The 15,687-nt window shown below is 53.0% G+C and overlaps 1 protein-coding gene across 5 annotated transcripts in view; it reads left to right on the forward strand.

Annotated features, from left to right (window-relative positions):
• Nucleotides 1–15,687, forward strand: part of DLGAP4 (DLG associated protein 4) — a 137,305-nt gene that overhangs the window by 97,144 nt on the left and 24,474 nt on the right. For 4 of the 5 annotated variants that reach the window (XM_043478665.1, XM_043478664.1, XM_043478666.1 and 1 more), the window contains 3 exons: nt 8,456–8,817; nt 11,269–11,357; nt 11,906–12,318. In XM_043478665.1, coding sequence (XP_043334600.1) covers nt 8,456–8,817; nt 11,269–11,357; nt 11,906–12,318 — 864 coding nt within the window. Of the gene's footprint in view, nt 1–8,455; nt 8,818–10,933; nt 11,014–11,268; nt 11,358–11,905; nt 12,319–15,687 lie in introns of all 5 variants that reach the window. The other variant, XM_043478669.1, reaches the window with a different exon arrangement.

The raw sequence follows: 15,687 nt of genomic DNA on the forward strand, positions 1-15,687 counted from the left end.
TGCCCAGGAGTGGTGTTGCAGGGCCATATGGTAGCTCTATTTTTAGTTTTTTAAGGGACCACCATATTATTATCCATAGTGTCTGTACCAATTCACAGGGAGTTTTTCAGAGTGTTTGCCCTGGGCATCAGATTATAGCTCCAAGTCAGGAGTAACTCATTCTTCCCTGAGCCTCAGTCTATCCAGCTGTCAAACAGGTTTGTTCAATCATTCAATAAATATTTACTGAGCTCAACCCTGTATTGGGCTTGGTGCTGGGAAAGCATCTCAATTCTATAAAATATTCAGGGTCCAGTCGGTAAAGAGTCTGCCTGCAATGCGGGAGACCCGGCTTCAATCCCTGGGTCAGGAAGATCCCCTGGAGAAGGAAATGGCAACCCACTCCAGGACTCTTGCCTGGAGAATCCCACCGACAGAGGAGCCTGGCAGGCTGTAGTCCGTGGGGTCACAGAGAGTCAGACACGACTGAGTGACTAACACACACACTGTCTCAGGAAGCTATGTTAGATCCCCAGGATGTGTATCTGGCCGGGGAGAGGACAGAAGACAAGCGAACCAGTAGGTTATCAGTGTCCGATGAAATTAACAAAGTCCTCAGAGCAAGAACAGCAGCTGTAGACAAGAGTGGTCAGGGAGGACCCATCAGGGATATGACCCCTGAGCCAAGACCTGAGTGGGCAGCAGTGATGAGAGCAGCTTAGGAAGGAGTAGGTGTGCAGAGATGGGGGTGGGAGCATCACAGACAGGGAGCAGCAGGTTCAAAGGCCCTGAGGTGAGCACACACTTGCAGTGTTTATAGAACAGCAGCGTGACTGGAACAGAATGAGCAAGGGGGAAGTGCAGGAACTGAGTGAGCCTGAAGGGGCAGTGCCTGTCACAGGCCAAAGTAGGCAACGTTATGGAGTGGGGAGCCTTTGAAAAACTTCAGAAAAGGGAGGCAGTAATCTAATTTGTACTTTGAAATAACTCCTTGGGTTACTGTCTGGAGCGTGGTCATGGGTGAGTTGGGCCACTGACAAAGCAGAGAGGTGGGAGGGTAGGAAGTGGAAGACTGGACCAGGCTGATGGGATAGAGAGGAGCCTGGCTCTGTGACATGTGCTTTTGTGGGGGAGGCCGGGGAGGAGCGGGTGGGACTCTCCAGGCTCCTGGAGTGTGTAGCTGAGTGCAGGGGGTCCCCTCTCCAGGAGAACAAGGCCGACGTGAGGGAGTGAGGCGCAGGTTCATCTAGACACTCTGGACTTGAGATGGCCTTGGCGCCTGACGCAGGGCTGCCTCGTGTGCCAGGCCGTGAGATAGGAGGCAATAACGCCCTTCCAGCTGCAGTCAGGTCTGTGGGCTGTGGAATCCTCCGACTATAGACCAGTTCAGAGGGACTGTGTGAGGGATTCTCTGGGCAAGAAGAAGGTTGCACTGTTCCCGTAGTCTGGGCAGCCCCAGGAAACCAAGGACCCTATCCGAGAGGAGGCCGCCCTCTCTCAGGCCCCCTGGCTTCCCTCCACCACCTGAATTACCTGAATTCCACTTCGCCAAGCCATGCCCTGCTCGAATCTGCCCACGTCTTGAGCTCTTCTGCCTTGCTCCTCTGCTCAGAGCACCCCCCAACCTGAAAACCCTGTCTTTGCTTGCCTTCGGTGACTCTGGTCCATCCTGCCAGACCCAGTCAACCTTAATGTCTTCCAGAAAGGCCCCCAGCTGTCCCCCAGAAGGTGATCAGTCTCTCCTTCATCCAGAAACCATGGTGACTGAAGTTGCAGGGGCCACCCCAGGATTACAAAGCATCTCCATACCTGCCAGCTCTTTGGATCCCACTCAGAGCACTTGGGGTGTCACACCCCACTTTCTGGTTGAAGTAGTTGACCTGCTCAAGGATGTTGCCTCCATGTGACCCTCATGGAGTTGGTGCAGTGGCTGGGGCATGGGGGAGCGGTCAGACTTCAGGTAACTTGGGTTCAAGCCCTGGCCCTAATACTGCCTGGCTGTAAGGTGAGCTCGGCTGAGTCTCCTCACTTCTCTGAACCCCACCTGCAAAACGGGACAACAACAGACCTACTTCATATACCTTTTCTGAGGGTTTGTTTGGCCAAAGTCCAATCCATTCTCATTATTCACGGTACTTACACACATACTGTCTCACAGACACTGAATTAGCGATACTGAACCATTGTTCCAATGGGAAATGCAGAGTCCCTGCACGTCTACCAGCTGCCAGCAGAAAACACCAAGGTTTCTATTAAAGACACCTATTTAGTATATTGTGGATTTGTCAATGTGGAATTTGGCCAATAACACCATAACTGACACCTGAACAAAGCTTGTCTGACACACACGTTTTCTCCTTATGGAAAAAACATCTTCTTGCACTTAACAACACTGGACACCACTTCAGCACTATACTTCAGGCCATTTCAAACTGAGAAATCACCACCAGCAACAAAAAAACACAGAAAAATGTGAAAGCACAGCATTAAGTAGACCAGGAAAAGGAGGCTTGTTTACAGTATGAGCCGAAACAGAAGGACAGTGTCCCCTTGTTCATTGTCAGCTGGGAACCTGTGTGGTGGGCGATTCGAATTGTCGGTCTCTGCCAGTGGCCACAAAAGCCCCGCAAGTGTTGATTTAAAGGTTACAGATGAGTCTTCGCGAGTAGGCAAACTCACATTACAGACTTGGGAATAATGAGGGCTGGGTGTAGATGGAGCACTCACTCCGTGAGGTCTGCAGTTAGTATTGGAACCGTCACCAACAGGAGTGTGTCCTGAGCACGTCCCCTCTGGACAGCTGGCTTTGTCTTCCCCAGAGTGTCACCTTGGTAACCTCTTGGCTCCTGTGGACTTCAGAGTGGGAGGTCAGTGCAGGTTCTGGAGGCCCTGAGGCCACCCTCCCGGACCCCCCTCCCCCCGAAGGGTTTGTTCCAGTTCCACTGGGAGGGAGGTGGCACCACGGAAAAGCTTCAAAGCAGTGGTGTGATTGGATTCCTTAAGTGGCCCATTGACCAGCATGAAAGAGGGATGGGAAAGGTAAGACAGGAGGTCGGGGAGCCAGGGAGCAGCAGTGTGGGGCATCTGGGGGGGGGGGGGCTGGCTCTCCATCAGGAGAGAAGGGAAGGATGGGGAGGTAGTTAAGAAACCCCTGGCTGGGTGCACTCAGTCCCCAGGAGGATGTTGGGGGGAGAAGTGCTGCCAGTCCCTCTTACTGGTGTTTGAAATTAAAGTTTGATGTTGTTCTAAGGAGCAGTGAGGGAGGTGGTTCCAGGCTGGCACAGGGAGGGAAGAGCAGGGGGCATGTGGGCCGTCAACAGGAAAGTGGATCTCAGAGGCCAGTCTGTTCCTGGGATTTTCTCCCAGCATCCTCTGCTTTGGGGAGGGAGACAGGGAAGGAAGGGGAATTGGAGGCCGAGTGGGTGGGGAGCCTTGACTTCTGTTTTTATCATAGCAAGTGAGCCGCCCAGTTTAGTTGCGTGTTGACCTGTTGCATGAGACAAAGAGAGATCTTACAGGTTCTCAGACAGCCCTTCCTCCAACAAGCCCTCCCCGGAGCCTGGCAGAGCCAGCCAAGGGAGTGTAGGGGTCTGGCTTTGAGGTCAGATCTGTTTGCACAGGGTCTCGGGTGGGTCCACAGGCTCTTCTGCAGAGCCTGCGGCCATGGCTTCCACACTGTTGAGGCTGCCTCCTGCTCGGCTCCTGGGCACCAGCCGACCTGAGGGCCGGGCTGGGCCTCCAAAGCACTTGCAGGGGGGTTAGCCTCCTGAGGTTGCTGGGGAACCACAGCCACTCCTCTGAGCATGTGAACTCTGATTGGCCTTCTTCTGTACCTTGACATTAAAAAAGACAAACAACGTGCAAAAGCAAATTTATTCCAAGCTGAGAGTTTGCTGGGTAAAATCTTAGTGCAGAAGGCAGAAATGAGATAAAGGGGGCCCCTTCTCAGAAGAAGCAAGGGCTTGTGCACAGTGGGGTAGGGAGGCTGGGCTGGATGTCTGGGGCCGGGGGCAGGCGGCCTCGCACAGCCAACTTCTGTCTGAGCCTGGGCGTGAGGGACCAGCCGGGCCAAGGTTAGGGCAGGGAGGCACGCAGCCCCCAGAGCTCAGCAGTGCAGTGCGCAGACAGCGCTGGGGTTCAGCAGACGTTTCTCTTAGGATCTTTAAAAATACACACAAGAACCAGCTGGAGGAGCCAGTCATCCTGGAGTGATGCTCACCCCCAAGCTTCCCAGGGCAGGTCTGAAAGCTTTCCAGGGTGAATGGACACAGAGTTGGCCCCACTCACCACGCTGGTGTCAAGTGCGGCACACAGAACGTCCCCACACAGGGCAGGGAGGGCCGCAGTCACATCCTGGCCGGCGCCAACATCTTGGGTCTCGGGGCATTTTCTTCCTCTAAAGTTCATTGGCAAATGATGGTTGTGCACCCTCTCTGGACTGGGGACTGGCTGCCGACACGCATGGGACACACACTCAGTCAGAGACTTGGCCACAGGCCTGAGTGCCCCAGAGGAGAGGGTCAGACTCTGCCTGGGCCAGAAAGGGCTGGGGGTGGAGGGATGGGCCGGAGAGCAGGAAACACGGAGGATATGCAGAGGGGTTTTGCCTGAGATGATGCATGTGCAAGAGGGCTTCAGTGCATGAAGAGTGTGGCATGTTTGGGAAAGGGTGGGAGGGCTCTCTGAAGCTCGAAGGGGCATGCTGAGGGGGTGGGAGGGCGGGAGGTGAGGCTGTCGGGATGGGAAGGTGGGACCAAACAGGAAGGGCTCCAAAGTTGGGACAGGACTAGAACCTCGGGTTCTAAAGTGCCAGAAGCCTTCACTATGGCTAAATCTTGATTTTCAGCACCCGAGGGTTTTTTTGTAGTGGTGAGGTTCTTTTTCTTATTCAGCGAATACTTAGAGAGCTTTCTGTGCTTGAGACATCACCGTGGGCCTGGGATACGACCTGCTGTGCCAAGACAGACAGAGTCCCCCATCCACGTCAGGCCTGTAACCACTGGCAAGATTTGCTAAGATGAGCGGATGACAAACGTGGCAGGTGCTCTGATGGAGATGCTGAGAGACGCCAGATTAGGGAGCAGTCAGGGGAGGCCTCTGGGAGGAAGTGACCCTTGAAACGTTAGGAGCTGAGAGAAGCCTTCCAGGCAGAAGGGACAGCATGTGTAAAAGCCCCAAGGTGGGAGGAAGTGCGGGAGTTCAGAACACAGACTGGCTGCATCTGGATGCTGGAAGGGGCTGCGGAGGTGTCAGCCTGTATTTCTTGGCATTTCATGCCTGTGAAAGAGAACTGTACCATAAAGTCAGGCCCCATCCTCCTGCCCTGGGTGGGGGTAGGGGTACAGTGCTCACAGGTGAGTGACTCCCCCCACCCACAGAGGCCCCAAGGCCTCGAAATCCAGTCCATTAGTCACACCACTTGTCTGTCACCTGTGCCCCCAGAGACATAGAGAATCCGAGATAAGTTCACTTGTCCTTTTATCACATCTGGCTATCTGACCTGGCCTCCCCTAGTTCACGTTCTCTTTCTCTCTCTCTCTCTCTAATGAGTGGCTGCCTCAGCAGGACTCTGGCCTACACACCCTGAGAGAGAGACTGGAGGGTCAGTCCTCTGTTCAGGCCCTTGACTGTGGACAGTCCCATTGTCTCCTGGGTGGGGCGGGTCCCTGCACAGATTGACTCCTTCAGGCCAGTGTCAGCCTACAACACAAATGGGAGACAAGGACCCCGACTGCAATCACAGGGCCTCAGCTAAGCTTAGAGCCCAGTTCTGGGTCCTCAGGCTCACTGTCACCCCCTTTAGGGAGATGTTCTTAGGGAAGTGTCCCCCCTTAAGCATTTTGAGCGGATTGAGACTTCCTCCTGGGGAAGAAAACTCCACTGATGCCTCCTTGGGACATTCAGGCCAACCAAACAAACGAATCATGAAATCCCCGGTGAGTCCGGGCTCTGCTGGCCGTGGGCTTCAACAGGCTGCTTTACGTGTCCAGCTCTTGAGGGAGACTGGCCCGGGCCTGGTCAGAGAACCAGTCCAGTCTCCCACCAGGGGCTGGGGAGTGGTAAACTTTTGGCTCACCCCTAGGCCTATCTCCCTCAGAACGAGAAAGCAGTCAGAGCCGTGCTGGCCCTGGGCTGTCTGACCTCAGTGATGTAGCAGGTACGTCTGTCCAAGGGGCTCCCCGAGCAGGCTGGGGAATTTTGGACAGAGGAGGAGCTGAGTGCTCTGAGCTCCCGGAGCACTGAGTCCCCTAGACTGGATCGGGCACGAGACGTGGCTCCTGGCTCCGGGGCTCTTCTGTGGTGGCCTCTGTTCTTGTTGAAGCACTCATGTCACAGCTGTCTCTCTGCTGAGGAGGGCCCCTAACTCTCCTGGTCCCCAGTGCGGGCCTGGCCTGGTACATGTGTCTGTCAGATGAGCAGACAGGTGGATTATCTCAATTACGTTTTTTATTTTTGTTGTTTGGTCACTCAGTCGTGTCTGACTCTTTGCGGCCCCACGGACTGCAGCACGCCAGGCTTTCCTGTCCTTCACCATCTCCTGGAGTTTGCTCAAACTCATGTCCATCGAGTCGGTGATACCATCCAACCATCTCATCCTCTGCCGTCCCCTTCTCCTCCTGCCTTCAATCTTTCCCAGCATCAGGGTCTTTTCCAATGAGTCGGCTTTTTATTTTTAGGCAATGATCACTTACATACACTTGCAGGAAATAATACAGAGGGATCCTGGTACCCTTTACCCAGTTTCCTTCAGTGATAAAATCTTGCAGAACTGTAGTCTGCTGTCCTAGTCGGAATACTGACATAGATACAGCCCAGCAATCTTACTCAGATTTCGCCATCTTCACTTGTATCACCTGTGGTGTATTTTATCGAATGTGCTTTCATCACAAGTGCAGGTGCCTGTATCCACCAGCACGGTCAAGATACACAGCTCCCATCAATTCGCACATACTGGGGTCTTCCCTGTCACCCTTTTATAACCAAGTCGCTTCATCCTCCTCATCACTCTTTCCCCCTAGTCTCCGCACAAACTGCTAATCTGTTCCCATCTCTATAATTAGGTCATTTCAGTAATGTTTTATAAATAGAGTCACATGATCTGTAACTTTTGAGATAGCTTTTTCATGAAGCATAATTCACCTGACATTCATCCAAGTGGTTGCTTGTATCAGTGGTTTCTTTCTTCTGGCTGCTGAGTGGTCTTCTGTGGTCTGGGTGCACCATAGTCACTCACCCATCGAAGGACATCTGGGTTGTTTCCAGTTTGGGCCTATATCATATAAAGTTGCCATGAACATGCACACATAAGTTTTTTGTGAACATGTTATCATTTCTATGGGCTAAACGCCCAAGAGTGTGGTTATTGGATTGCATGATATTTGCATGTTTAATTTTAAAAGAAACTGCCAGATCGTTTTCCAGGGTTGCTGTATCATCTTACATTCCCACCAGCCATGTGCGAGCGATTCCATTTCTCCACATCTTCACTAGCATTTGGTGTTGTCACCATTTCTTATTTTGGTCATTCTTATGTTTGCGTGGTGACATCTCGTGGGGCAGATGAATGGGTTCTCCTGTGTCTTCTCCACGGCCCCGGTGGCTCTGCGCCATCACCATCACCTTGATTGGCAGCCGCTTGAAGGCAAGGCTTAGAGCCCCTCCTCTGGCTCCTGTGGTCCTCACCTGGGTAGAGGCTGTTTCCATCCTCACTGGGGAACGGGCATTTGGAGTTAAGATGCCAAGAAAAGCCACTGGATGTGACCTCACCCCTCAGAGGAAGTAGCTTCTGCTAGTTGACCAGCATCTCCTGTTTCAGACCGAAAGTGGAGCCAGCCCTGGGCCAGGATCGGAAAGGGACACTGAGACCCTCCCTCCCACCCAGGGCAGGTCTTAATCCCCTGAGTCTTGCTGGAAACGGGGAGTCTGCCTGGGCGTGGTGGAATCCTGGGGGAGGCGGACTGGTGTGTGTTCTCACATAAGGAGGGGGAGGTGGTGCAGCGGAACGGCACCCTGTGGGGATGACTGAGCCCTGAAGGATGTGTTGGTCTTTGACCAGACAGGGAGGGGGCTTCAGCGCAGAGAAGCAGGGTGGAGGGAAGGTAGAGTAGGAGGGAAGGACGAGAAGGGGAGTGGCAGGTCCCAGTGAGCTTGAGGACAAGTGAGGTTAACCATTCTTTAACTGTCCTGACCACGTGGGTACCCCAGCTGGATAATGCCTTTTGTAGGACTAAGAGGGGGAGGGTGTGTTGGTCCCTGTGGTTGGTCCCCCACTAGACTTGACCTTGGCTCAGCATGAGGATGGGCAGGGCTCAGGTCTGTCTGTCTTGGTCATGGCTGTGTCTGATCCCCATTCTCCTCCAGAAATCCTCACCGAGGCCAGAGCTAGGGTCGGGTCAGGTGGGACCTCAGCCCTGAAAGGGGCTCCAGAAGGCTGGCGGCTTCACCCCTGTCCTGCCCTCCTCTCACCCATCTGCAGGTTCATCATGCCTAGTGGCGTATAAGAAGACCCCGCCACCGGTCCCTCCACGCACCACGTCAAAGCCGTTCATCTCCGTCACAGTCCAGAGCAGCACCGAGTCCGCCCAGGACACCTACCTGGACAGCCAGGACCACAAGAGCGAAGTGACGAGCCAGTCTGGCCTGAGCAACTCCTCGGACAGCCTAGACAGCAGTACCCGCCCGCCCAGCGTGACACGGGGCGGCGTCACCCCAGCCCCCGAGGCCCCCGAGCCACCCCCAAAACATGCAGCTCTGAAGAGCGAACAAGGGACGCTGACCAGCTCTGAATCCCACCCCGAGGCCGTCCCCAAAAGGAAACTGTCATCTATAGGAATACAAGTAGGGGCCCCTTTCACACTCTGTCCTCAGCCTGCACCGCGCACCTGCCTGCGTGTAATTACATCTGGTGGAGGCCCACTAGGTCTCCTGGGTCACGGTGGTTTGTCTGTTCTGGGGGGTTGGCCCCAAGTGGCCAAACCAAATTCCACCCATAAGCCACGCCTTCCTCGAGGTCGCCTGAACATGGTGCGGGCCGTGCAGCTGTGGGCGTGTGTCCCTGCTCCAATGATGGGTTGTCCCGGTGAATGTAGTTACACTCAGCCAGCCATCTCCTGTCCACTGTTTGCCTGTCCTCCTCTGTCTGTCTGTTCACTCCACCCTTTGCCCTGCCAGCCGATGTGTGGGAGACAGGACTGGCCCGACAGTTCTCTGATCCAAGGTCAGCTCAGGTGCGGAGGCTGCAGCCCTGCCTGGTGGTGGGAGCAGCGTGGAGCGTAGATGCCAAGGGCCAGGGGGACCAGGACCCAGGGCCCTGGAGCCTTGGGGGTTGCTCCCGGGGGACTTTGCCCAGAGCCTTCTCGGGCCTTGGGGACAGGTAGGTTGCCAAGCCCACAGCAGATTGAGAAGTGGGACATCGGTCCTGACGCCTCCCTCCGCAAGAAAGGATCCAGACAGATAAGTCCCTGGGACTGAGGGGCCAAAGCCAGGAGACGCTTCAGGAAGCTGGGCTCACTGTGCGCTAGCTTCCCCCGCACTGCCGCACGGTGCCTCCTGCATGATCTCATATCAATACTTGTGTGTGAGCTGAGCGGGGGGAACCTCAGCCCCACCTTGCAACTTTCCAAAAGCTGTTCTACACCCTTAATTAAGTAAAGCACACTCTGGGCGGGGGTGGGGAGTGAGGAGGGCAGCTACAGTGGGCTGAGAGCTTGAGGAAGGCAGATCCCTTCCTAACCCAAATGGCGATCAAGGACATCCAGGTGGCATGTGTGGTGGCTTAGAGCAGACAGGATCTCCGTTTCCCCGGCCACGCCTGGCCAAGTGCACAACAAAGCACCAGAATTATAGAAGGAACATGGGACTCTAAGGAGGGCTGAATGGACCAGAGATGGCTCACTGGCTGATTGCTTGCACCTGCTTCTTGGGGAGGCAGAGTTTAGGCAGCTCTGGGCTACAGTTTCGCCATGGATACAAGAAAGTTGGCCGGGACACTATGTTTTCTGGTCTGCTTCATAAGAAGTTCAGCCCTTGGCCTGTATGTCACTCTGGAGGGATTCTGAGGGGTACAGAAAATAGCCTAGTCTTGGTTGGGCAGCCCCACCCTCTCCTTGGCCAAGCCAGATGCTCTCATCTTTACAGAAGACCCAAGAGAGAGTTAGAGTCACTCTGATTCCTACACTCAGAGGCTCACACGGGGCTGTGAACTCTGGCTCTCGGGCCCATCTAGGCTTCTCCCTGTCGGATCACCCCCCCGCCCCCCGCCAATCCAAGCTCTCCAAGCAGTTCTTGGGAGCTGGTGATGCCCCGTCCCCTGAGCTGGCTCTAGCTGAAGAAGACATGCAGTTACACCCTCCATGGCGGGGAAGTGCCTGGTGTTCAGCCCTGTCCCAGAAAGCCTCTGTGAAACCAAGAGACCAGAGCTTCCAATTTCAGTGACAGTCCCAACAACCCTCGTCCCATTCCTTGCTGCCTCGCGCCCTGGCTCAAGTGTGGGTTCTCCCTCATTCATGAGTTGTGATAGAGGGGCTGGCCTGGCCACTCTGTGGCCACGTACCTCTGTCCCAGGAATGAAAGGTAGGCTCAGGGCATCACTGGTATAGAGAAAGAGCGCCAACCTTGCACATGGCTCTGGTCCTTACTGCTCCCCCGGCCCACCTGGTGCTGACGGTAACCTCAGCCGAGTGTGATCAAGGCCCAGGGATGGCGTCCCGTAGGGCCCAGGGACTGGGCCGGCTGTGGCCTTGGTGACAGCTTTCAAATCCAGAACCGCTGCCCGGGGTTTGCCCCTCGTGCGGCGGCCCCAGCCTGCCCTTCAGCTGCAGGGTTGGGGGAGTGACCTCTGCCTCAAGACAGCCCGGCTTCAACTACACCAGATAACGGCTGTGGCTTTGTGTGTGTGTGTTTTCTTTCTCTTTCGTTGTCCTTTTTTTTTTTCTTCTCTCTGATGCGTGTAAAGGAGAGGACTAGAAGGAACGGTTCCCACCTCTCGGAGGACAACGGACCCAAAGCGATCGATGTGATGGCACCCTCCTCAGAGTAGGGAAAGGCGGTCCTCTCCACCCCATCCCACCTCCCGCCCGCCTGCCCGCCCGCCTCCGCGCGAATGAGCAGTGCCCGGCTTCACCTGGTCCGGCCTCGGGCCCACGTGCAGTGTCCGCATGCCTCGTGTGCGTCTGTCCGCTCGTCCATTTGCGTCGTCCCACTAATGTGAATTTCAGCAGCAAGTGTGGTGTTTGTTTTTTTATTTTTGTCTTTGTCCCCGTGCCGTGGCTGTCGTTGTCCTTCAATAAGGTTGACTGCATTCAGCCAGTGCCAAACGAGGAGCCCAGTCCCGCTACCAAATTCCAGTCCATCGGGGTTCAGGTAGAGGACGACTGGCGGTAAGTGGCACCGAGGTGGTGGCTGCCTCTCCCCTCTCCTCTCCCTCCCTCCGCTCTCACCTCTCCCACGCCTCCTCCTCCTGCTCTCCCTAACCCACTTCTCCTTGCTGGATTTCTAATAACCAAGCTGGGTTGGGGGTGCGGGCGGTGGTCCAGGCGTGGAAGGCCGGGTGGGTGGGCAGCTGGGTGCACTGATGAGCAAGGGTGAGCGCTTGCTCCGTGAGAGAAATCAGCCACGGGGGCTGAGGCCGGGCAGAACCACAGCCCAGCACCCCCAATGTTGGTGGGCTTCCTGGCCCCGCTGCAGTAAACAGGCAACCTTATGACCTTGTCCGTGTGTGCGTGTGCGGGCAGGGCGGGGGCTGAGCTGAGAATGAGACGGGGCTGTGGGACCCGCTTCAGGCGCATGGTGAGCAGACGATGCATCCGTTTCTCTGTCTCCCGTGTGTCCGGGTCGGGGTGGCCTCTGGTCTCCGACCCTCTTGGTGACTCACCCTTTCCTGTCCCCACCCCTCCTCCACGCCGTTCCCCGCCCACCCCCCCCACAGAAGCAGTGCCCCCTCTCACAGCATGTCCTCCCGACGGGACACCGACTCGGATACCCAGGATGCCAACGACTCAAGCTGTAAGTCGTCTGAGAAGAGCCTCCCAGACTGCACCCCGCACCCCAACTCCATCAGCATCGATGCCGGCCCCCGGCAGGCCCCCAAGATTGCCCAGATCAAGCGCAACCTCTCCTATGGAGACAACAGCGACCCTGCCTTGGAGGCGTCCTCGCTGCCCCCGCCCGACCCCTGGCTGGAGACCTCCTCCAGCTCCCCGGCAGAGCCAGCACAGCCCGGGGCCTGCCGCCGGGACGGCTACTGGTTCTTGAAGCTGCTCCAGGCGGAAACTGAGCGGCTGGAGGGCTGGTGCTGCCAGATGGACAAGGAGACCAAAGAGAACAACCTCTCTGAAGAAGGTGGGTGCTGCGAGGCCGGCTCTCTGGGCTGGGCGGTGGGGGTGCCAGCCCCGAGTCTCCGGGGTTCGCCAGGGGTAGTCTCTTTAAGTTCTCTTCTTGGCTCAGTTGTGAGCCCACCTCTTATTTTCATTCTTGCTTTTCTTCCTTCTATGCAACTACATAACCAGCCTTTTTCCAGAAAGAATTTATGTCAGCGGCTGCTAGTTGCACAGGCGGTGGGGTCAGCCGCTCCCGGGGTTGAATCCCAGCTCTTTGCTTCCTGGGGAAGTGACCTGGGCAGGTTTCTCTGAGCCTCAGTTTCCTTACCTGTAATGTGGAGATAGTCCTCCCCTCTATGTGGTGGTGCATGTTCAAGGTCTGAGGAAGTACCACGCATGGAAACTCGGCACCATAACTACGCCTTCAGCGGTTCCTTACTGAGCACCTACTGTGTGCCAGGCATCGAGGATCTAACTGTGGGCTGGCTCAGCAGGGTGTGAGGAACTGTGAATGGGTGAGACAGAAATCATCTACTTCCCTACTTAGGTTTCTGTCTATACCATGCCTGTTTCCAAAAATTCCCGTGAGAAATTAGTTCAGGAAAGATCTAGGAATATGCAGGGAGCCTGGAGTCCCAGGTGGTTGGTACAGGGAGGGGAAGCTTTGGCCCCCAGTTCGCTCCCCTTCACAGACCAGGCCGGAGGGATGGAGCATCCCACTGACCCCTGGTGGGCAGGGCCTGAGGAAGGCACCCCTTTATGACGCAGAGTCCCTGTTTCCACTGTCTCTAGGCCAGTTCCCAGCTTTGATGTCACACCCACTGGTGTACAGGGAACTGTTGTGAGGTATATACCTAATAACTTCTTACAGTACTAGTATTTACAAAATCAGAGCAGAGGCATGGATCCTGAACTGCTTCTAATGGAAATCATCCAGCCTTCTGCCCTTCTTCCTCAGCCTTCCCCACCTTCAGCTCTCAACCGCTCCGTCTTCTGGTATCTACCTTCAATATTTCTTTCATTCTTCTTTTTTTTTTTAATGGGAGTACCTTTCATTTTCTCTCAAGTTAATCATCATCATGTATTGAAATCTGCCATAGTAGTTCATATTTAGCTGTGTCACCTCCCCTTCCTATGTCCCACCCACCATATATTACATCAGTTTGGCATTAAAAAAACAACCAATATTTCTGTTTACTGTGAGCATGTAAATGATGTTCACTGCAGAGCCTTGTAGTAGGATTTCATTGTCTCATACATTTTCTTTTTCCTAAAATGAATGGTCGCCTCCTCTTTTGTGTACTTTGTTTTCTAAGCTCTTATTTGTAATTTTTTTCACATGCCCCAGGAGATCTGCCCGCCCCCCACCAACATTGTTTCCCAGGTGTGCAGATGGATCAGATCATCTCAGGATCTCCTGTCTTTCCCAGTGCCCTCTGTCCCCAGCTCTGGCCAGGTTGCTTTCTAGGCCTGCTACCTAGCTGCTGTCCAGAGACTTCCGTTTTCATCACCTGGAACTGCCCTTAGCTACTTTCCTGCTTTTTGGACCATGTGGTCTTCTGCTCTCCTGGGTTTAGTCCTTCACTTTACTGGAGCACACCTTCAGTTGGAGATAAATTTTTGGAAACCACCATGTCTTTTCTCAGACTTCATAGTTTGGCTGAGTGTAAAGTTGAAAATAATAAATACCAACTATTTTTATATAAATGTAGATATATATATAATATTAAATAACATTTCCTCAGAACCTTAAAGAGGCTGTATTGTACTTAGCTTCCATTACTTGTGCTTAAAAAGAAAAAGTGGACTTCACTGGTGGTTCAGACAGTAAACAATCTGACTGCAATGCAGAAGATGTGGGTCAGGAAGATCCCCTGGAGAAGGAAATGGCAACCCACTCCAGGTTTCTTGTCTGGAGAATTCCATGGACAGAGGAGCCTGGCGGGGTACAGTCCATGGGGTCACAAAACAGCTGGACATGACTGAGTAACTAAGACTTTCACTTTCACTTGTGCCTAAAAGTTTGAGGCGGTCCAGGTCTCAGTCCTTGGAAGCTGTTAGAGTCTTCACTTTACCTCTTTTGTGAAGGTTCTAGATGATGTGTCCTGGAATAGGTCTTTGTGCCAGTAGTTAATAGGCCACTTGTATGTGGAGACTCAGACCTTTTGTTTCTGAGAAATAGTCTTACCTTAATTTTTAAAAAATAATTCCCTCACTTCTACTTGTTCTGTTTTCTGTCTCTGAAACAGCTGTCACTCAGATGTTGGGTTTGCTGAGTTGACCCTGTCTCAGATCTTTTTTGTCTGTTATCTTTTTATTGTCTGTCTTTCTAGAAGGCTTTTTCTTTTTTTCCCCGTGCTGTAACAACTTTATTGAGATATAATTCACATGCCATAAAATTTACCCCTTTACAGTGTTACTATTAGTAGAGTTAGTACACTCATAATGCTGTGCAACCATCACTACTATCTGAATTCAGAACATCTTCATCACTCCAAAAAGAAACCCCATGACTAGAAGCAGTCACTTCTCATCGCCTCCGCCCCACTGTCTCTTAGCAACCACTAATTCCGTCTCTGCAGATTTGCCTATTCTGGACATTTATGCAAATTGAGTCATACAGTATGATCGTATGACAGGTCTTTTGTGTCTCACTTTTGCCCTTTTTTTGTCACGGTTTGCAGGTTCATTCATGTTGTAGCATGTATCAGGTTTTCATTCCTTATCATGGAATAATATTCCATTTTATGTATATACTGCATTTTATTTAAACATTTGGCTGTTGATGGACATTTGAATTGTTTCCACTTTGAGGCTAGTATGAATAATGCTGCTATGCACATTTGTGTACAAGTTTGTGTATGTAACCAGAAGTGGAATTGCTGGGTCATATGGTTATTTTGTGGAGGAACCTGCTGAACTTCCATAGTGACTGCTCCATTTATAACATTCCCACTAGCAGCACACGAGGGTTCTAATTTCTCCACATCCTCACGAACTCTTGTAATTACTGCTCTTTTTGATTATAGCCATCACAGTGGTAAAGTAGTACCTTGTTGTGGCTTTGTGTTTCCATGGTGGCTAATAAAGTGTATAGTATTTTTGCATGTGCTACTTGTGTATCTTTTATTGGAGAAATCTATTGAGATCTGGAGGTTTTCTTGACTTCACTCTGTCCATCAAATGTTTATTACAGCCATCCGTATAATAGTACTTTCTTACTCTGTTCCTTTTTCATAACATTTTTTCCTTGTTATGTGGATAGAGTATCTTCTATCTTTCTAAGACCTACATATATATTTATTTAAGTTTTCGTGTGTCTCTGTGTTGTCTCTATTTCCTTTAGATCCTTCTTTCTATGTATCTTTTTAAGTTGGAATCTTTCTTGGAA

Source organism: Cervus canadensis, chromosome 10, assembly GCF_019320065.1.
Source record: "Cervus canadensis isolate Bull #8, Minnesota chromosome 10, ASM1932006v1, whole genome shotgun sequence".
Lineage (NCBI taxonomy): Eukaryota > Metazoa > Chordata > Mammalia > Artiodactyla > Cervidae > Cervus > Cervus canadensis.